General features: G+C 44.3%; 1 protein-coding gene across 1 annotated transcript in view; it reads right to left on the bottom strand.

Annotated features, from left to right (window-relative positions):
- Positions 1 to 13,790, bottom strand: part of LOC311245090 (uncharacterized protein) — a 46,033-nt gene extending 32,243 nt beyond the window's left edge. Inside the window, exon 1 of the mRNA XM_084334867.1 lies at positions 13,662 to 13,790. Coding sequence (XP_084190993.1) covers positions 13,662 to 13,711 — 50 coding nt within the window. The 5' untranslated portion in view covers positions 13,712 to 13,790. The remainder of the gene's footprint in view (positions 1 to 13,661) is intronic.
- Positions 13,791 to 24,148: the final 10,358 nt, after the last annotated feature.

The raw sequence follows: 24,148 nt of genomic DNA on the forward strand, positions 1-24,148 counted from the left end.
GGTATCATAACAACACTACAACATACAAAAGCAGCTTGACAACCGATATCCTTTGCGTTTGATTGATTGAAAACTTTATTAACAGATTCCAGAATGGGTACAATACAGTACAGCTCAATACACACAAGTTAAGGGGATGCAGACCAGAGAAAGACTTTCGTCTTGTTTACATCAGGGTCCCCCATTTTCAATTCATAGTGTGCACACGCACAGTATAATAATGCATGAGATAAATAGTTAATAAACTCTGTGTTACTTGAACAATTTTCACTGTGCTCCTAAATTTCTTTGTGTGCTCCTAAATTTTTATTTAGATTTTATTTATTAACATTTTATTTAGGAGCACATGTGCTCCTTGGGAAAAAGGTTAGCGTAGAGCCCTATATATGGAGACATTAACATTACATTATCAAACATAGGGACGAAGACTGTAAAAAAAACTGTCAACAATGTTTTATAATCCTTATGTTAATTTTCATCATAAAAATGCAGTGCCCCCGAAATACAAAAAAAGCCCCCGAAAATCAATTAAGGGGGGCAAAAAAAGCCCTTGAAAAAAAATGTTAATTTCTAACCCTGACTCGAGTCATAGGTCCAGCTGCAGCTCCGGAGAATCCTGGCCGTAGCTGGAGGCTACTAGAGTACACACAGACAGTGGAGCTTGTTGCGTGGTGGCGATGTCTCGCAGATAATACAAGTACAAGTCTAATTATATAATATATATATTTTATAAAAAAAAATTTAAAAAAATATTATATAAAATAGTTTTTAATTTTTTTTAATCAAAAACGATCGGGATCGGATCGGTATCGGCCGATATGGCTCACGACGATCGGTGGCAAAAAACGTGATCGGGGCATCCCTAAGAAATAGCACTCTCACAATCTCTCTCCCAGTATGTTCTGCAGGGCTGCAGCTAGATACTAATTCTCCCAGTATGGTCTACCGGCTGGGCTGCAGCTGGATATTATTGTCTCAACCACAGCTCTCAAGCAGTCTCAACCAATGAAATTTTGATTGACAGTCGATTCTGCCAATTACGTCACACACCGCTTGCACCCGCCTCTGCTGTTACCACCAATCGGCAAGCGCGTATACATTTTTTACTTCCGCTTTGTCCGCCATTGATTTTGACGAGAGCCTCGTATTATACAACAACAACAATGGCGGCGCGGCAGACGTTTAGCTTTTAGCTCCGCAGGATGACTTAAACGAGGCCTAATGATTTTACTGAAACGAATGTTATAATAAAACAAAGCCTTTCTATACATGTGTCTGATTGAAAACTTTATTAACAGATTGCAGAATGGGTAAAACTCAGGGCTTTTCGAGCAACGGAAGGAACTGAGCTAGTATGAACGCCTAATGCTTGCTACGTTCGGGTAAATAATATGCTGATGTTATGAACATGTAACACTAACTATATAACGTTAATGCCACAAAACGAATGCCTTGTTAACCATAAGTAGTAACTTTGATGCAGTAGCTTGTGTGTGTGTGGGGGGGACTGGGGACGGCGTTGTGCAGGTCGCGAGTGAACTTTTTTTTGTCTTTTGACGCTACACAAATTGATGGATATTTATCGGCTACTGCCATCGGCACATTCGAGCTTATCGGCCGACAGGCCGATTGCAGTCAACAAGGCACTTATCGGCCGATACCGATACCCGACCGATACATCGGTGCACCCCTAGTCATTGGTGTGTAGACGGTGAGGAGGAAGGGAGAGAGGACTGTCCCCTGCAGGGCCCGGTGTTGCTGACCAGTCTGTCCGACTGCTCAGCTGTTTATTCACCTGGTCTGCAGAAAGCAGGTGTTGGGGGGAGGAGCGGGTCGTCGAGCCTCGGGGGCAGACAGGCTGCACCAGGGAGAGGGGGGTGGGCAGTTGGGGGGAGGGGGTTGCTCGAGTTGAGGGGCTGAGAGGTGGAGGAGGGGTGGGCAGGGCAATTGGAGTAGTGTCAGATGTCAGGGGTGGGGGGGGGGGAACGGGACAGAGACTAGCCAGATACTTGATACTTGTGTCAACAAGTATCCAACAACATGACACTGTCTGTAACCTTTCAATTCATTCCCTGAATGACCATGGTTCAATCGTGTGACTTTCCTTTCATGGAGACCTTTAACCTGACATTGCAACTAAACTACTCTTTTACATGGATTAGGCTAATTAACAACCTTTAGTCATACCTTATGATAATTAATTCTAGCCAGCACATTAATTAACCTTACCTGCTGCTACCTCTCTATATTTTTTATGCTCGCTTATGTCTGTATTTTTTACTGTTGTGAAGCACTTTGAACTGAAACGTCTGTATAAAAAGTGCTATACAAATTAGGGCTGGGCGATAAAAATCGCGATAAATTATTTCCTCGAAATAAACATGAAACGTGGTCGCAAAGTTTCGATATATCGATTTTCCAAGCTTGGATATCAGCGCACACGCACTAACAACCAATCAGCGAAGGAGACCCGCGGTGCACCTCTGGGTAGTAAACAAGGCTAGCTAGGATCATTAGCTTGCACCCGCCTCTGCTGTTACCACCAATCGGCAAGCGCGTATACATTTTTTACTTCCGCTTTGTCCGCCATTGATTTTGACGAGAGCCTCGTATTATACAACAACAACAATGGCGGCGCGGCAGACGTTTAGCTTTTAGCTCCGCAGGATGACTTAAACGAGGCCTAATGATTTTACTGAAACGAATGTTATAATAAAACAAAGCCTTTCTATACATGTGTCTGATTGAAAACTTTATTAACAGATTGCAGAATGGGTAAAACTCAGGGCTTTTCGAGCAACGGAAGGAACTGAGCTAGTATGAACGCCTAATGCTTGCTACGTTCGGGTAAATAATATGCTGATGTTATGAACATGTAACACTAACTATATAACGTTAATGCCACAAAACGAATGCCTTGTTAACCATAAGTAGTAACTTTGATGCAGTAGCTTGTGTGTGTGTGGGGGGGACTGGGGACGGCGTTGTGCAGGTCGCGAGTGAACTTTTTTTTGTCTTTTGACGCTACACAAATTGATGGATATTTATCGGCTACTGCCATCGGCACATTCGAGCTTATCGGCCGACAGGCCGATTGCAGTCAACAAGGCACTTATCGGCCGATACCGATACCCGACCGATACATCGGTGCACCCCTAGTCATTGGTGTGTAGACGGTGAGGAGGAAGGGAGAGAGGACTGTCCCCTGCAGGGCCCGGTGTTGCTGACCAGTCTGTCCGACTGCTCAGCTGTTTATTCACCTGGTCTGCAGAAAGCAGGTGTTGGGGGGAGGAGCGGGTCGTCGAGCCTCGGGGGCAGACAGGCTGCACCAGGGAGAGGGGGGTGGGCAGTTGGGGGGAGGGGGTTGCTCGAGTTGAGGGGCTGAGAGATGGAGGAGGGGTGGGCAGGGCAATTGGAGTAGTGTCAGATGTCAGGGGTGGGGGGGGGGGAACGGGACAGAGACTAGCCAGATACTTGATACTTGTGTCAACAAGTATCCAACAACATGACACTGTCTGTAACCTTTCAATTCATTCCCTGAATGACCATGGTTCAATCGTGTGACTTTCCTTTCATGGAGACCTTTAACCTGACATTGCAACTAAACTACTCTTTTACATGGATTAGGCTAATTAACAACCTTTAGTCATACCTTATGATAATTAATTCTAGCCAGCACATTAATTAACCTTACCTGCTGCTACCTCTCTATATTTTTTATGCTCGCTTATGTCTGTATTTTTTACTGTTGTGAAGCACTTTGAACTGAAACGTCTGTATAAAAAGTGCTATACAAATTAGGGCTGGGCGATAAAAATCGCGATAAATTATTTCCTCAAAATAAACATGAAACGTGGTCGCAAAGTTTCGATATATCGATTTTCCAAGCTTGGATATCAGCGCACACGCACTAACAACCAATCAGCGAAGGAGACCCGCGGTGCACCTCTGGGTAGTAAACAAGGCTAGCTAGGATCATTAGCTTGCACGCCGCTATTTTATAGTTTACGTGCGGAGTGGGTGTGTGGCGTGAATTCTGAGGGTAACGGTTAGAGTAGTGTGGGGTATGCTGCGCCGCGGTGGACGTCGTTGCAATGTATTGGGGCGGAACGGGGTATTTTAGGGTGATAGTTAGTAGGCTTGGGCGCAGCGTTTCCGTTAGCCGGTAATTACCGGTATTTGACCGGCAAAATCTGGTGAAGTCCGACATATCTAATCTCTCCGGTCATAATGTCCGGTGAAAATAATTCCCTCTAAACACAATTAGATTATTTGAATTGTATTAAAATAGGCTAAAATTAAATAGCCTATGCGATGAACGAAACAATCATTACATTTGTCGTTGCTTCACCAAGCAGCCGGTCAATGACATCCTGTGTCAGCAAGCTGGCAGCTGATATATTTACGTGAAGCATGGCTTGGCAGGGTGCAGTACTCCAATTCAGCCATTGGCAATTCAGCTGTTGGGTGGGGGCGCTGCTGACACCGCTGCTCTGCTCTGTCTGCTCCATGCTTCACGTAAATATATCAGCTGCCAGCTCGCTGACACAGGATGTCATTGACCGGCTGCTTGGTGAAGCAACGACAAATGTAATGATTGTTTCGTTCATCGCATAGGCTATTTAATTTTAGCCTATTTTAATACAATTCAAATAATCAAATTGTGCTTAGAGGGAATTATTTTCACCGGACATTATGAGCAGCACCAAGTCGTTGGGAGGTGGAGATATACATCACGGCGCAAACCCACGATAATGTTGCCGTCTCTCTGCCAAATTTCTCAGTTCTTCGCTTGATATAATTAATACAAATGTCCAATATAACGGAATTCGTTAGCTAATAAAAATGTGATTATAACAGACTGCTGTTTATTAAGGTCGGGCAGACTGCCCACCGACACCTCAAGTCGGCAGCAGCACGCAGTCTCGAGGGACTTATTTTATTTGGAATATATTAATGACTGTATATACGCAAAAGTAGTCTAGTTTTAAGTTAAAATATTATAAATGCCTTGATGATGTCATTCTTTATATAGGCCTATCAATTGTTTTTAAGCTCAATAAACTCTGACCGGAATTTATCCCATTTGTCCGGTAGATTGAAATCTACCGGACACTCAGACCTGCAAAAAAGAATTCTAACGGAAACCCTGCTTGGGCGGTATGACGGTATACCAGGGTATTTAGAAATCCCGACGGTATTGAAAATCACTACCGTCAAAACGGAGTTTTGTTGTAGTGCACACACGCGCCAGCAGAGGACGAGACCAGTCCTCACTAGTGGAGCGAGCCACGCAGAGCTGTTTGTCTACACACAGGAGGAGGGGAAACCCCACTTCAGTGGTGGGAATTAAATGAGACACGCTTACCGTTGCTGGTGCTGCTGGCTAACTGGCTATTCTGAGAGCTAACTGTTGTGTATGATCACAACGGTGTTCACGCTTTACGGTAATGTTGCGACAGTGCTGTGAAAATACCGTAAAGCGTTGTGGTAACGAGAGTGTGTGTTGTTGTTGTGTGTAGGATGCTGCGGGCGAACTGCTACCATTCTGAGAGCTAACGTTAGCACTAGGATGCTGCGGGCGAACTGCTACCATTCTGAGAGCTAACGTTAGCACTAGGATGCTGCGGGCGAACTGCTACCATTCTGAGAGCTAACGTTAGCACTAGGATGCTGCGGGCGAACTGCTACCATTCTGAGAGCTAACGTTAGCACTAGGATGCTGCGGGCGAACTGCTACCATTCTGAGCGCTAACGTTAGCACTAGGATGCTGCGGGCGAACTGCTACCATTCTGAGCGCTAACGTTAGCACTAGGATGCTGCGGGCGAACTGCTACCATTCTGAGAGCTAACGTTAGCACTAGGATGCTGCGGGCGAACTGCTACCATTCTGAGAGCTAACGTTAGCACTAGGATGCTGCGGGCGAACTGCTACCATTCTGAGAGCTAACGTTAGCACTAGGATGCTGCGGGCGAACTGCTACCATTCTGAGAGCTAACGTTAGCACTAGGATGCTGCGGGCGAACTGGCCATCTCCGTGATTTGTTTACTTGGTAACACGGGTTGCCACCGCCCTCCCACCCCCCCCCCGCTGATGAAAATGAAAGTCATACCGTCATATACCGTATACCGAAGTATTAGGTAATCAAGGTATGACTGTATGAAAAAAATTATACCGCCCAAGCCTAATAGTTAGTACATTGGAAACAAGGCTGGCTAGGATCATTAGCTTGCACGCCGCCATTTTATAGTTTACGTGCGGAGTGGGTGTGTGGCGTGAATTCTGAGGGTAACGGTTAGAGTAGTGTGGGGTATGCTGCGCCGCGGTGGACGTCGTTGCAATGTATTGGGGCGGAAGGGGGTATTTTAGGGTGATAGTTAGTAGGCTTGGGCGGTATGACGGTATACCAGGGTATTTAGAAATCCCGACGGTATTGAAAATCAATACCGTCAAAACGGAGTTTTGTTGTAGTGCACACACGCGCCAGCAGAGGACGAGACCAGTCCTCACTAGTGGAGCGAGCCACGCAGAGCTGTTTGTCTACACACAGGAGGAGGGGAAACCCCGCTTCAGTGGTGGGAATTAAATGAGACACGCTTACCGTTGCTGGTGCTGCTGGCTAACTGGCTAACTGGTGTGTGTTGTTGTTGTGTGTAGGATGCTGCGGGCGAACTGCTACCATTCTGAGAGCTAACGTTAGCACTAGGATGCTGCGGGCGAACTGCTACCATTCTGAGAGCTAACGTTAGCACTAGGATGCTGCGGGCGAACTGCTACCATTCTGAGAGCTAACGTTAGCACTAGGATGCTGCGGGCGAACTGCTACCATTCTGAGAGCTAACGTTAGCACTAGGATGCTGCGGGCGAACTGCTACCATTCTGAGCGCTAACGTTAGCACTAGGATGCTGCGGGCGAACTGCTACCATTCTGAGCGCTAACGTTAGCACTAGGATGCTGCGGGCGAACTGCTACCATTCTGAGAGCTAACGTTAGCACTAGGATGCTGCGGGCGAACTGCTACCATTCTGAGAGCTAACGTTAGCACTAGGATGCTGCGGGCGAACTGCTACCATTCTGAGAGCTAACGTTAGCACTAGGATGCTGCGGGCGAACTGCTACCATTCTGAGAGCTAACGTTAGCACTAGGATGCTGCGGGCGAACTGGCCATCTCCGTGATTTGTTTACTTGGTAACACGGGTTGCCACCGCCCTCCCACCCCCCCCCCCCCCCCCCGCTGATGAAAATGAAAGTCATACCGTCATATACCGTATACCGAAGTATTAGGTAATCAAGGTATGACTGTATGAAAAAAATTATACCGCCCAAGCCTAATAGTTAGTACATTGGAAACAAGGCTGGCTAGGATCATTAGCTTGCACGCCGCCATTTTATAGTTTACGTGCGGAGTGGGTGTGTGGCGTGAATTCTGAGGGTAACGGTTAGAGTAGTGTGGGGTATGCTGCGCCGCGGTGGACGTCGTTGCAATGTATTGGGGCGGAAGGGGGTATTTTAGGGTGATAGTTAGTAGGCTTGGGCGGTATGACGGTATACCAGGGTATTTAGAAATCCCGACGGTATTGAAAATCAATACCGTCAAAACGGAGTTTTGTTGTAGTGCACACACGCGCCAGCAGAGGACGAGACCAGTCCTCACTAGTGGAGCGAGCCACGCAGAGCTGTTTGTCTACACACAGGAGGAGGGGAAACCCCGCTTCAGTGGTGGGAATTAAATGAGACACGCTTACCGTTGCTGGTGCTGCTGGCTAACTGGCTATTCTGAGAGCTAACTGTTGTGTATGATCACAACGGTGTTCACGCTTTACGGTAATGTTGCGACAGTGCTGTGAAAATACCGTAAAGCGTTGTGGTAACGAGAGTGTGTGTTGTTGTTGTGTGTAGGATGCTGCGGGCGAACTGCTACCATTCTGAGAGCTAACGTTAGCACTAGGATGCTGCGGGCGAACTGCTACCATTCTGAGAGCTAACGTTAGCACTAGGATGCTGCGGGCGAACTGTTACCATTCTGAGAGCTAACGTTAGCACTAGGATGCTGCGGGCGAACTGCTACCATTCTGAGAGCTAACGTTAGCACTAGGATGCTGTGGGCGAACTGCTACCATTCTGAGCGCTAACGTTAGCACTAGGATGCTGCGGGCGAACTGCTACCATTCTGAGCGCTAACGTTAGCACTAGGATGCTGCGGGCGAACTGCTACCATTCTGAGAGCTAACGTTAGCACTAGGATGCTGCGGGCGAACTGCTACCATTCTGAGAGCTAACGTTAGCACTAGGATGCTGCGGGCGAACTGCTACCATTCTGAGAGCTAACGTTAGCACTAGGATACTGCGGGCGAACTGCTACCATTCTGAGAGCTAACGTTAGCACTAGGATGTTGCGGGCGAACTGGCCATCTCCGTGATTTGTTTACTTGGTAACACGGGTTGCCACCGCCCTCCCACCCCCCCCCCCCCCGCCCCCCACCGCTGATGAAAATGAAAGTCATACCGTCATATACCGTATACCGAAGTATTAGGTAATCAAGGTATGACTGTATGAAAAAAATTATACCGCCCAAGCCTAATAGTTAGTACATTGGAAACAAGGCTGGCTAGGATCATTAGCTTGCACGCCGCCATTTTATAGTTTACGTGCGGAGTGGGTGTGTGGCGTGAATTTTGATGGTAACGGTTAGAGTAGTGTGGGGTATGCGGTGGACGTCGTTGCAATGTATTGGGGTGGAACGGAGTATTTTAGGGTGATAGTTAGTACATTGTCGTGGGATACACCGCTTGCTCTGGCTAACTGTTAGTTCCATTCTTATAATGCATATGATCCAGTGGCGGTAGGTTGCCCCCTGGTGGGATATAATAATCTAAGTTAATTAAACTTGACAGAAATTATATCGACGATAATTATCGATATCGAGTGATATGAAAATAATTTTATCACGATAACGTTTTTGGCCATATCGCCCAGCCCTAATACAAATAAAGTTATTATTATTAATTAGGCTTGAGATTATAAAAGCATGTCGAAATCAAGAGTAGCCTACCGTCCTCAGTGAAAATGCTTGATTATCATTGTAATCAAATTTGAATAATCGTAATAATTAAATCTGTAATTAAATAATTAAAGTCAGTTTACCTCACAATACGTGTCATCAACCAGTCTCTTCATCTATCCACATATGCGTGTATATACCTGCATATAATAATTTCTGTAGAAAGGCCACGTGAGCGGATCGGCGCAGGCGTGAAATCCGCTCTTCGCTCTAGACGGCTTGTTCCGCTGCGCTAATCGCTCATGTTGACCCCGCCCCCAAGTCGCTCTCCGCTCGCTCACCTTGAATCGAGCGCTCCCCGCTCCACATCGCTCGGCAGATTTTTTTTTAGCTTTTTTTTTTAGCTTTTTTTTTGAGCATGGTGTAAATTAGCTCAAACTACAACAGTCTACACTAGGGATGGGTACCGAATTCGGTACTTTTGAGGAACCGAACCGAAACACGTCGGTACTACCGAGTATCGAATCAAGTGAGAAACTGAAAAAAAAAATTTAAACAATTTTTTTTTCATGTCAACGTTCACACGCACAATATATGCTTACCTAGGATTTGACTTGATTCAACAACAAAGCAGTCGGAGCAATGACAAGCCGAAAACTGTCGAAATTGTAGTTATTTGAAGTTTGGATTTTTTTTTTTACGACTGAGGTAGGTAAATTCAATTTCTTGAGACTAAAGTACCGAAAAAAGGTACCGTTGGGTACCGGTATCGATTCACAGGCACCGGTATCGGTTCAAATGTGAAGGTACCCATCCCTAGTCTACACCCCCTGGGCACCTTAACAATTGTTTATTGAGCCGTATTGTAATTGTACCCATTCTGCAATCAGCGTTTCCGTTAGCCGGTAATTACCGGTATTTGACCGGCAAAAAAGTCCGACATATTTAATCTCTCCGGTCTTAATGTCCGGTGAAAATAATTCCCTGAGTCTAAGCACAATTTGATTATTTGAATTGTATTAAAATAGGCTAAAATTAAATAGCCTATGCGATGAACGAAACAATCATTACATGATTTGTTTCATCGTTGCTTCTAATAATGACAACGACGTTGTCAGCGAGAGCTTAGTGCTGGGTGTGCGAACCTTTGTGAAGCTGCAGAGCCGGAGCAACAGCAGCACAATGCAGTACTCCAGCAGTACTCCAATTCAGCCATTTTCAATTCAATGTTGGGTGGGGGGCGCTGTTGTGCGGTTCCCAGAAAAGAGCCAATAACAGCTGAATCTGCTGCTCTGCAGCGCCATACTCTCGCAAATAAGTCATTGGGAGGTGGAGAGAGAGAGAGTCGTCACGCAGACCCACGATAATGTTGCCGTCTCTCTCTGCCAAATTTCTCAGTTCTTCGCTTGATATAATTAATACAAATGTCCAATATAACGGAATTCGTTAGCTCATAAAAATGTGATTATAACAGACTGTTGTTTATTAATGTCGGGCGACTGCCCACAGACACCTATTTGATTTAAAGTCGGCAGCAGCACGAGTCTCGGGACTTATTTTATTTGGAATATAATGACTTTATACGCAAAAGTAGCCTAGTTTTAAGTAAAAATATTATAAATCTACATGCCTTGATGATGTCATTCTTTTGTTTTGTTGTCATTCTTTTGCCTATCAATTGTTTTTAAGCTCAATAAACTCTGACCGGAATGTCTCTCATTTGACCGGTAGATTGAAATCTACCGGACACTGAGGCCGGCAACAATTTTTTCTAACGGAAACCCTGTCTGCAATGTTAAATAACGTTGTTTATCCATTCACTAGCTCTATTAAGCGATGATAGCTAGCCTAGCCACAATGCTATGGTCGCTGCCATTAACGTTAGCATGTAAGCTAACGACAACAACAATGGCGTCAAAACTTTTTCTAACAGGATGTGAGTGACGGTTCACCCTTCTCATTGGTTGAAAATGGCCTTCATGTTTGTACATCGCCATCTGTTGCTTTGGCATTGTACTACATGTATATTACATCAGTGTTAAACCACTGTGAGCGGCCTGGAGTGGATTGGAGCGGAGGAGAACTCTCGCTCCGAACGTCGCGCCGACCCATTTTAAAACCCACTCCTCGCTCACGTCAAAACCGCCCGCTCCCCGCGCCGCTCACGCGCCGTGCACGTGCACTGATCCCTTACCTACTCTGCAGGCCAGTATGACTTACTACCATAGTGCAATGTTCCCCCTAAAGTGCGCCCGTGCGCACATGGCAAAACGTTCCCGCGCACATCTGAAATCTGTCGCGCACAGAAGCGTGTGTAAAATATGCATGTAGTTAAATTGACTGGCGCGTTGCACCGAATACTACGGTAACCTGTTGCGCGTGACGTTACCAAGAGAAGCCTCGCTTTCAGTGCTTTGTGGGCGTCGCTACTGCGCGCTCACACAGACACACACAACAGAGCAGGAAGCGGACAGATCCAACCAGCATCGCTGGCTCCTCACAATGCCAAGGCGAAAATGTACGTTACAGATTAACTGCAGAGAAAATTCCCAATTTATCGTCCCGGTCGAGACTAATTGGAAGCGGAGTGCAATGCGTGCAAAGCTTGACCATATGTTTCTGTGTCTAATAAAAGTGGTGGCGATCTCAAAGCTCACATGGACACAGAAAAACATTACAAACAAAGCAGTGCAAGGCGAGAGTTTGATGGCAAAGTTGACCGAATTTATTGAAGTATGCAGCTATACAGGGAGAGGGAGAAAGAAAATAATTGAAAACTATTTTGATGCCTCAAAATGATGTTTTGGTTTGATAAGATGCTTGTTATGATAATCATTCTAAGGATTATGTGTGTAATAAATTAGTTTAGTACACTAATTGCAACAAATCTGAAACTGCATAGTGCACTTTTAAATTAGTATCTTTGTGAGGTTACCGTTTTAATTTACATTACATTGAAAAGATACAAAGATATATTTTTTAAGCTGGATTTTCTAATACAGAAGAGGTATTATTTAGAACATTATTTCATATTTGTCTTGTTGTTTATTTTGTCCAGTAAGACTTGAAAATATATATTATTTTGTCATATGTTGATTTAGTTATTTTCTTGAGATTTGTCAGATAGATTACTTTAGGCATAATACAGCATGTTGAGTAACTTTGGTTATAGAGAGATATTATTTTGTTATATAAAATAATATAAACAATAATTTTATATCCATACAGAGAAGGCATACTTTAAATATATTATAATGATAAGGCATCTTTGAGTAAACTTTGAGTATCATTAAGTATCTTGAGGCTGAAGGCAGTGTCCTCTTTAAAAAAAATCACAATATGGTCACCCTTGAAGTCGCATTATAATTCACTTAATAAAATAATGACAAGTCAGCCTCCTAAAAAGACAAAAGTTAGTGACGCGACTCACACCGTAAGGACTTTGCTCTGTATCATCAACCAATGGTCAAATAAATATTTGATTAAGGAATATAATATGCCTTTTTGTATTATTTCTCGGTGTATCAGCAAAATGTATATATTTTTATGTTAGACATTGAGGGAAATTAAGATTCTCAGATTTTTTACAAACCGCCGCTTATCAACTAACCGGTTAATCGGCAGGTGACGTATGTTGCTCAGTAGTTGCTGATGTCTGCTCAGGAGGTTTGAGTGTTTGCTCAGACAGAAAAAAAAATTGAGGGAACATTGCCATAGTGTCTTTATACCTGCATCACTGTACATATTAATACTACAACTCAAAAATATATATCAGATAGCTCTATATCTCAGTAGTACTGATTGATTGATTGAAAACTTTATTAACAGATTGCAGAATGGGTACAGTACAGTACAGCTCGACAATACATACAATTGTTAAGGGGATGCAGACCAGAGAAAGACTTTCGTCTTGTTTACATCAGGGTCCCCCATTTATATATTCTATACCCAGCTTAAATCACCTGTACATTGTATATTACTATTGCACTTTAACGTTGTTTTATTGTCATTAATACTGTTAATTACTAATAATAACAATAAACACACTGTATATCGTTTATACAAGAACTGCAACCCAGAGTGCTTCACAGCCGTAAAATAGACAAACCTCGTGGGGTAAGGAAAGTCACTTTAAAGGAAGGAGGTACTGTGTATAGTAGAGTATAGTTTAGATACATTAAGAGTTAAAATTGTAAATTGTATAGTAGTGTTTCTCAGGAACTTAGCATGTCTTTTTTATCATGCATATCTTGTGTCTTACCTATTTTTCTTTCTTTTTCTATGCCTATTTTATTGTATTTTGCACAATCAATGCGGGCATGACCACCCGCATTTCACTGTATGCCCTGGTATATATATGTGACAAAGAAACCTCTTGATTCTTGTAAGTGGAAATGTGAAGTAATAAACTTCAAACCACCACAATAAATGTCATGATGTCATGTATGTTGTGTATGTCATAAATGTCACTATGATTGAAAATGGGGGACCCTGATGTAAACAAGACGAAAGTATTTCTCTGGTCTGCATTCCCTTAACACTTGTGTGTATTGAGCCGTCTGTATTGTACCCATTCTGCAATCTGTTAAATAAAAATGTCATTCATTCATCAACACGTGAACTACGTTAAATCAGAAACGTCATAAATACTTACAGCTTATTCTGAAGAAAATACTTTTCAAATAAAAATCCGTGGTTGAACATAAATTCCTCATCGCATCGCGTGTTAAATCTTCCCTCTTGTCTCGAAACTATTATCCAAACACTCAGCAGCACGCTCCTCTCAGACTCACAACACGCTCCACCCTCTTTGTCTTTTCTTCTTCTGTTGTTCTACTTCTTCTTCTTTGTAGTTAATGGCGGGTCGCAACCACAGAAAGGTGCATACCGCCACCTACTGTACAACCCAGCAACTGGAGCGGATAAGGCAAGAACCCGGCAAAGAAAAGAAAACAATAAAGAAAAACCAACAAACCCAGAACAAACGAAACAAAATACCCAACCCTAACATCACCACCCTATACAAACCTAATAAAAATAAAACCTAAACACAAACAAAAGAAATTAAATAAAATTCCTTCTTCTGTTCATTATAACGTTCGGTCGGCATCCATGTTGCATTACCGCCGGCGCCCTCTACTGGACATTGATTGATTGATTGAAAACTTTATTAACAGATTGCTGAATGGGTACAGTACAGCTCAATACATACAATTGTTAAGGGGTTGCAGACCAGAGAAAGACTTTCGTCTTGTTTACATCAGGGTCCCCCATTTTCAATTCATCATAACATATGACACACACGACATACAGATAGACAGTACTGCTACATCTATACATTTATGACATACCAGATTTGTAAATACAGTACTGTTTGTGATACAAAAAGAGTCCAGAAATCCACTTTTTCTCCCATTTTCCATATTTTCTCCCATCCCAATTTCGTATCATCCAATTCAACCCTCCCCTGTCACGAACGCTGTTTCTTGCCTCCCACAAGCCGGCTGCAATGTGGACTAAGTCATACATAGCACAAGTCCCCTCCGGTACTTGAGGTAACAGCAGTCGCATCTTTTCACCTGCGCAGCTCGATCTCTCAGTGGCGAGGAGTAACGTGTGGGAGGCTCACGCTGCCCCCGACACTTCCTGATTCTACTGCACAGGCGCACCAACCGACCTGTAGGAGTCGCTGTCCACAACGCCCGATCCCCACCCATCAGTTTCCCACCCCCTAATACTGCCAATGTGTATTAGTATGAACGACCAGCTAAACTGAAAGCAATGTGGAGCGCTGGGCTCGAACAGGCAAGCCCAGCGTCTCCGTCATTCGTGGCGAGCGCCTTGCCCACTACGCCATGTAGCCGCCAGAGAGTATATACATTTGACGTAGAAACTGTACATTGGAGGAGGTTGGGTAGGTGGGGTGGGGTGGGGTGGGGTTGGGTGGGTGGAAGGGGGGGGGGGGGGGGGGGGGGGACTGTACGCGTGTATGCTTTCTACAACGCAGTTGGGTTTCTGGGTTCCTCTGATTGGCCACTAAGCCCACGTGACCCTACTCTATTACGCCCCCCTTATCGCCGCCAGTTATTGCCGTGACAAGCCCCTCATCCAGCCAGCAATACTAAGCTCCAGTTAACCTAATTTATACCGTAACGAATCATTAAAAAAATATACCGTTAACTGGAATATGTTGTTTCTTTACACATATGTTGGATTATGTAATTGGTTTGTCATGACAAACCAATAAAAAAATCGCTATTTTACATCAGGGTGAACGCTGTTGCGTGCCACCACCCACTTCAATGACAGAGCTCTCATATTTGCGAATGCATAAACTATATCTTAAATTATGGCTATGTGTCTAATATGGCCGTCGCTTATCAATTGACAGAGCTCTCATATTTGCGAATGCATAAACTATATCTTAAATTATGGCTATTTGTCTAATATGGCCGTCGCTTATCAATTGACAGAGCTCTCATATTTGCGAATGCATAAACCATATCTTAAATTATGGCTATGTGTCTAATATGGCCGTCGCTTATTAATGACTTGTTTTGTTTACATCAGGGTGAACGCTGTTGCGTGCCACCACCCACTTCAATGACAGAGCTCTCATATTTGCGAATGCATAAACTATATCTTAAATTATGGCTATGTGTCTAATATGGCCGTCTCTTATCAATGACTTGTTTTGTTTACATCAGGGTGAACGCTGTTGCGTGCCACCACTCACTTCAATGACAGAGCTCTCATATTTGCGAATGCATAAACTATATCTTAAATTATGGCTATGTGTCTAATATGGCCGTCTCTTATCAATGACTTGTTTTGTTTACATCAGGGTGAACGCTGTTGCGTGCCACCACCCACTTCAATGACAGAGCTCTCATATTTGCGAATGCATAAACTATATCTTAAATTATGGCTATGTGTCTAATATGGCCGTCGCTTATCAATGACTTGTTTTGTTTACATCAGGGTGAACGCTGTTGCGTGCCACCACCCACTTCAATGACAGAGCGAACAGCTGTTCGTCTCATATTTGCGAACAGCTGTTCGTGCATTTTTTTCTGGAAATGTTGACTGCAAACAAGTCATTGATAAGCGACGGCCATATTAGACACATAGCCATAATTTAAGATATAGTTTATGCATTCGCAAATATGAGAGCTCTGTCATTGAAGTGGGTGGTGGCACGCAACAACGTTCACCCTGATGTAAACAAAACAAGTCATTGATAAGCGACGGCCATATTAGACACATAGCCATAATTTAAGATATAGTTCATGCATTCGCAAATATGAGAGCTCTGTCAATTGATAAGCGACGGCCATATTAGACACATAGCCATAATTTAAGATATAGTTTATGCATTCGCAAATATGAGAGCTCTGTCATTGAAGTGGGTGATGGCACGCAACAGCGTTCACCCTGATGTAAAGTAGCGATTTTTTATTGGTTTGTCATGACAAACCAATTACATAATCCAACATATGTGTAAAGAAACAACATATTCCATTTAACGGTATATTTTTTTAATGATTTGTTACGGTATAAATTAGGTTAACTGGAGCTTAGTATTGCTGGCTGGATGAGGGGCTTGTCGCGGCTCATGCGCATGCGTGGCGTAAGCGATAACTGGCGGCGATAAGGGGGGCGTAATAGCGTAGGGTCACGTGGGCGTAGTGGCCAATCAGAGGAACCTGGAAACCCAACTGCGTTGTAGAAAGCATACACGCGAACTGTACATTGGAGGTGGGTGGGTGGGTGGGGTGGGGGGGGTTGGGTAGGGGGTGGGGGGTGGGACACTGTACACTGTACATTGGAATATTGACAAAGCCATACTTGATCATTTACTGTACATTGGAGGGGGTTGGGTTAGGACATTTGCAGGGGCCAGTTTCGAATTGCAGTCTCCCGTAGGTGTTCTTTGATAGTGTTTTTGAAAGTGGGTAGTGATTCACATTCCTTTACAGCTTTGGGTAGGGCGTTCCACATTGATGTGGCATAATTGAGGAACGTGTTTAGTCCCTTGTTTGAGCCAAATCTGGGTTTAATATGATTTGTGGAGCTCCCTCTGGTGTTGTGATCGTGGTATTCACTGACCTTTAAGAAGTATTTTGACATGTACATGGGTACCTTGGTCGTGTAGTGTATCTTGTAGACCAGGCCCATTGCAAGTTGCTGTACTCTGTCGTCTACTCTAAGCCATCCTAGGTTGTCAAAGTGGGCAGGGGTGAGGTGGGTTCTAGGAGTCAGGTCAAGCAGTAGTTTGACCAGTTTGTTTTGAGATGTTTGTAATTTTGTTTGTAGTGCCTTTGAAGTGCTTTGGTACCATGAGGTGCAAGCATAGTCGTAGTACCCTTGAATGAGTGCTCCTGCCAGAGTCTTCAGGGTATTCTTGTTTACCAGAGAGGAGATCCGGTACAAGAATCGAGTTTGTTGGTTGACTTTTTTTATTACATTGGATGCCATTTTGTCACAGGAAAGATTAGCCTCTAGGATGGAACCCAGGTAGGTAATTTCATCTTTCCTTGTGTAGCAGCCTGAAAATATTGTATATTATTCAGAACTGCTGACTTGTGTTTTATATCCCCTTTGTACACAAAGACATCATTGATATTCCCACGAGCAATGATATGAGCTTCTCTTCCTTCTATCGACTGAAGTATGGACCATACACAGTATCGCTGGACCATAATCAACATCCTTCCCTGTGTGACTAGTAGGCGGGACCAGCAGGGGGCGGTGTCTGACAGAGAGTGTTGGAGAGAGATGGAACGTGATATATGGGAGCGGAAGACGGAAAGAGAACCTCTTCGGCAGTGAACTTGAACACGAACAGTCGCAACGGACGGGGGCTCCGGAGAGCCCTGTTGCAGAAGTTATGTTGGAGGGCCCAGTGGGATAGCGACGGGTGATAGGAAGTACTTGCTAGTGGACACGATATCCTAGCAGTACCAGCGATGTGTGAGCAAACAGTGCAGAGCCAGGCACTAACAATCGGGTTATAATAGTTACTGTGTGCGGTATAAGTAACGTGCGGCTAACAACATATCAAAGTCCTTAACAATCGAGTTATAGTAGTTACTGTGTGCGGTATAGAGTGCGAGCCCCGAGACGCGCGTGGGCCTACAACCGGTCTGCTCCGGCTGCCTTCAATCAGTCTGCTCCGGCTGCCTGCAATCAGTCTGCCCCGGGTACCTGCGACCAGATCTGCACCCGGCTGCCTGCAGCCTACGGGAGTTCGTCCCGTCCAGCAGGGGTCGTCATCACTCAGCACACGCTCTCAGCCGGCGCTGCCTCTCTGCCCCAGCTCCGCCTGCTAGCATCCTCACCGAGAGCGTTCGACGCCATCTTGCTTTCCGGACAACAGTGGCGGCCATTTTGGATGAGTACAAATGGGCATTGATGCTCCCGAGTTATTATACAGTATACAGTGTGGTGCAGCCTGCGGGCGAAAGTAACGTTGCTACTACCATTCCATAGGGGTACCCCAAACAATACATGCCGGCATTAGGATAGGACTTTTACTGGTATTTTGTGGGCCCACTCTTTTGCTTTCTGTTTATTTCTTTTGAGTGTGATACCGTGTTGGTGTAATAATATTTTCCCATTCAGTGAACCCTTCTATTCCTCCCCTATGTCCTCCCTTCTTTCCCCATATTACGGAGTACTAGAGCAGTATATGTAAACCCTTAGGGAAGGTATTGATACTGTGTCTAGCCCAGACGTGGGCAGCACTTAGTCTGGGTACAACGAGAGCACTTGGTGCCTAGGGCGTAATTACCTAATTATCAGACTGTAATTATTGTGTAACAATAACCATGGTGCAATAATCACCAGACGTAGCTATTGTGTAACTAGGCCAATGATATAATAATAATCAGACTGAATGGGAGCACGGTGTGTGTGTCTTTTATTGAGCCTAATCCTAACCCTTTGATGCGGGTAACATATATATTATTAACCCCTTCCTATTTAACCTTCCCTTTTCCACTGTAAGGTTTCTGGTGTTAATGAGGGAGGGTACTGCTTGCGGGGGGAACCAAGTTATTTATTTACCATCCAGTCACTAGGGGGGGTGCTAAGGGGACAATTGGGGAGAGTGAGGGCGTGTTGGGGAGTACTGCTGACTGCCCTGGAAGAGAGAGGAAGACCAGAGTACCGGACTAGGTTTGTAAATCCTGGGCCCCATACACTCCCACTACCAGCCTCCAGTTGACGCTCCTGACCCCAAAGACGGAGGTGCAACTAGCCAGAGTTCTACTGTGTCTCGCTACCTAGTGACCGTGCACCATGCACAGTTCCCACGAAGCAGGGATAATCCACCCTGCTACACTTGTTACTATATTGTCACCCACTGTAACTGAGAAGCCGTCGGTCTTGCTGAGTTTGTTATTTGAACCGAAGAGAATGGACTCTGTTTTGCCCATGTGTAATGATAGTTTGTTATCGGCGAGCCGGGGGGGGGGGGGGGGGGTATTTTTCTTTATATGATTCATTGAAGACCAGCATACTCAGATGTTTTGGAAACATCACCGTTCACTGTCCCAAAAAAAAGCAGAGAAAGGGTCCTTGAAAACGTTGTTTCTGAAATTACAATTACCAGATTGTAGAATGGGTACAATACAGTACAGCTCAATACACACAATTGTTAAGGGGATGCAGACCAGAGAAAGACTTTTGTCTTGTTTACATCAGGGTCCCCCATGTTCAATTCATCATAAAAACACAAATACAGTACAGCTCAATACAGACAAAGGATGCAGACCAGAAAAATACTTTCGTCCTTGTTACATCAGGGCCATCTATTACATTTATATGATAATTATATCATAATAATGTTCTTCATCTTATTCATCTTTCCATTTTTGCTCTTGACGTCTTTCTCATCATGCTAGATCTGCTTTACTTTCCTCCTTAGATCTCATCTTTAATACTTCTGCCTCTCTCTTTGGACAGTCTGGCTCCCAAGACGCTCTTCTTCTTATTGTCTTTTTACGGCGGTAATCCAATGATGTTAAATTAAAAACAGATCATAGGCACACATCAACAAATTAAAAACAGATCATAAACACAAATCAACCAATTAAAAACAGATCATAGGCACAAATCAACAAATTAAAAACAGATCATAGGCACACATCAACTAATTAAAAAGAGATCATAGGCACACATCAACTATTAAAAACAGATCATAGGCACACATCAACTAACTTGGAGTCGTGTCTCCTTTGGCGTGGCTGCGGGTCCTGGGGCGCGTGGCCTGTCATTCCTCCGTGGAGTTTGGCCCACAGGGGTGGCATTCCTGTCACCGTGCATGGCGATGTGAGTGGCGCACGGGCTGTTTTGTGTTTTTCCTTTGGTCATGCATAGGCGGCGGGTATATAAGGCGAGGGTAGGCTAGGCCTACCCAAATCGTTATGCTGGGAATCTTGAAATGTATATATATATTATATGTGCGCAGGCTGCTGGCTATTGTGTGTGTCTTGTGCTGCAGCCCGCTGGCCAAGGTGTCAACGACGAAGGTGTCAATCGGCTAGGTGGCAGCGTTTAACATTCCAGGTACAGGCAGTAACCAATCACGTGTAGCCGGTGTGATCGTACTGCGTTGTGTTTATTTCGATTCGACCCCTGTTAAGGGATCGCCCTGAGTGGGAGTTGAACCCTCACTTCTTGCTACTGGGTCTGGATGCCTCTGGGGAGTGAGTTTACTTGCAGTACCGTCACATATGAATCACATCATTCATATGATCATCCTGATCCCGCAGGCCGAGTAAAGCAAACATCTGCTTTCCGAATCTCCGCCCGCCGATCCTTTGTAGCGAACACCAGCGCACTATTTTGAGTAAAATTTCAAAAGGCAAAATGGATATACGGTATTTTTCCAAGGCATATAAACAAAGTAATTTAGAAGCTGCACCGGGCTGCCCCTGGGCATAACTACGGATCACCGGAGGCTATATGTTGCTTTATCTTGGCATACAAGGGCTTGGGGTGACTGACTGTTCCGGGGGGGTTCACATGCCTTCGAGCGACATTGTACTTTTGTACTTATTTTATGCCATTATTAAGTCTGCACGTTTACATTGCACTACTTTTATTGTCTTTTATACCTATTCTTATGGCTGCAATTTATGCATTGTTTTTTTATTCTGTCAATCTGTGTGCTGATTTTATGCCTGTTAATTTTATACTATATAGATAGTTATTAATATTTAAACTAAATAAGACTTGTGCACATCTAGTTGGACCCCGACTGGAGGTGCAGGTCAGCGCAAGAGAGATATATAAAGCTAAAAGAAGAATACCTTCAAAAGAAGGGACCGCACACTCCTCAGGACTGGTTTTAGCTTTTTTTTTTATTGCACAACGCGTTTCACTTCTGCTTCCTCAGGTGCTGGAAGCAGAAGCGTAACGCGTTGTGCAATTAAAAAAAAAAAGCTAAAACCAGTCCTGAGGAGTGTGCAGTCCCTTCTTTTGAAAGTATTCTTCTTTTAGCTTTAGTTATTAATATTTATTGTTATATTGTAGAAATGTGTGCATTGATTGAAATGTCTGTAAAGTCTCGACGACATTGAAAATGAGGGTGACCTCAATTGTCTTTGAGTATAAATAAAGGTTGATGAAGGGTTGAATTTGAATCAGAACATACTACTACTTGAGTTTGGTCTCTTCCTGTAATGCCACTAGGTCAAACACCAGATGGGGATTGTGAGGTCCATTTTAGAAAGACCACCTTCAGCAAAAATGTTCTATCGATAAAGGGAAGTGGAACATGGAACAGCCTTCCGGTCCCCTTAAGGGAATGTACCACCCTGTCCACCTTTAGGGGCCAACTCAGGAAATGGCTGTTTGACAGCCAAATATGCACTCACTAGGGATGTTAGTGATGTTGTACTGACTGAATGTCATGTTAGTGTGGTCATGTCAGTGATGTCAGTTTTTATGAATGAACGTTGTATGGTCTGTTTTGTGTTTGTTTTATGTTAGGACTACGGTGGAAATTAGCCCTGTGCTATTCCCGGCATATTTACGTCCTTTATATAAAAGAATATATATATCTCCTTATTTTTTGCATTGGCTTGTATTGTGTGATCTGTGTGATTTTGTGTGAAGGGCGGACTAGCAAACTAAGATTTTCATTGTAGGGCAAACTGTCTGTTTATGTGCACATGACATCTTGAATCTTGGATCTTGAATCTTGAAATACAGTGGCGAAGACGGACAGGAGCACTTGGATTGGTCCCCGGGCTCTGCCCATGTCTGCTCCCGGCTGCCCTTGGCCTTGGCCCTGACAGTGAGGTCACAACAGCAGTCAGGTCAGAGTGTCTGCCTGACAGTGAGGTCACAACAGCAGTCAGGTCAGAGTGTCTGCCTGACAGTGAGGTCACAACAGCAGTTAGGTCAGAGTGTCTGCCTGACAGTGAGGTCACAACAGCAGTCAGGTCAGAGTGTCTGCCTGACAGTGAGGTCACAGCAGCAGTCAGGTCAGAGTGTCTGCCTGACAGTGTCTTCTTCATCTCATAGTAGATTTACAATTTAAAAGTCAAGATGAGGCAGAGTAAGCTGTAAACATGCGCAGGCAGGGAACACTTGAGGTAGTAGGTGTCACCAAAACAGCAGCGCTGTTGACGCTGAATACATAAGCTTCCCCTCCCCAAGTACACCAGCAGTGTTTAAACTTGTTTTTTTTTATCTACTTTTTCTCCTCCTTTTTTCTGTATTTTTTCTCCCATCCCAATTTAGTCGTTATGCCAATTCCCCCCTCCCCTTCCTGGTCGTTGCGCGCATTTGCCCCCCACTTGCCAGTCTAGGGAGCCCTGAAGACTGTCACATGCTTCCTCCGATACATGCAGAGTCAGCCAGCCACTTCTTTTTTCACCTGACAGCGAGGACTCTCACTGGGGAAGTGTAACACGTGGGAGGATCACACTACCTCCCCCAGTTCCCTCCCTCGCTGTGCAGGCGCCCTGACCGACCTGTAGGAGTCGCTGTTTACAATGACCAGGATACACCCCACCGGCTTCCCACCCGCTGACACTGCCAATTGTATCAGTATGGACGACCGACCAAGCCAGAGGTACCGCTGACAGCCGGATTCGATACCAGTGTCTCTTGCGGTGGTAGGCAGACGTTTAGTCCGCTGTGCTGCCCGGCCGCCTATGTTTAAACTTGTTTCTACTCTAGTAGAGTTTATTTTCGTGTGTGTGCACCAGTGTGGTGTCAGTGTGGTGATTTGATTCATGCTATTTGATTTTGAAACTCACTGTGTTTATGTATTCATTACAAAAGGGACAACACACAGTAATCAACATTTCGCTCAGATGTTTACTGTCTGAAATGTATGAAAAAGGCAGTTGAAAACGTTGTTTCCTAAATAATACATTTTGCCATTACATTTCTGGTATAGAGTTGCTGTAAAAATACAGTTTTACATGGAAATAACCAATGAAATCCCACATGCACAATCGCTGTATGCCGTGACAAATAAAACTCTTGACTCTTGACTTGTACCATCTGCTACCTTCCCAAGGGAGGTGTGGGGAGGGGTCGGGAAAATAACAGGCTTTAGACAACAAAGCAAGGACGTGAAGGGCCTAGAACGTGCAAATGAATTTAACCTGTTTTTTAACCTTAGGAGTCTGAGATATGGAGCTCCTCCTCCTCCTCAGAATTTTCCCTTTTTTGTTACATAATATAAAACTACAGGTTCATACCTTCAAAATAAGCCATCAATTGTAAAATTCGAGCAGATCGTTTTTAATCAATGTCCTATGAAACATTCTGGTACAATCCTTACCAATTCGCAGCAGGAGGATCTAAAAGAATTCAGTGAATTCAGCTAAATGAAAAGAGAACTACACTCCTTCCCAGAATACAATGTGATTTCAATGTCAATGTCACTAGACAAATTCACACCTGGAACAAAGGCCCAGCAGGGAACAATTAGGGCTGAATGGGGTGTGATCAATACAGACAGGTCTACAGCGACACACACTTTGATGCCATGTACACACACTAGATAGACAGAGGTTTAGATATATAATAGAGAGAGACCAACCAGTAAGCCACATCACTGAGAGAGACAGGAGACCAGTAAGCCATGTCACTGAGGGCCCTTTCTCACTCACC

This window comes from Notolepis coatsorum (assembly GCF_963971535.1).
Source record: "Notolepis coatsorum genome assembly, chromosome: 18".
Lineage (NCBI taxonomy): Eukaryota > Metazoa > Chordata > Actinopteri > Aulopiformes > Paralepididae > Notolepis > Notolepis coatsorum.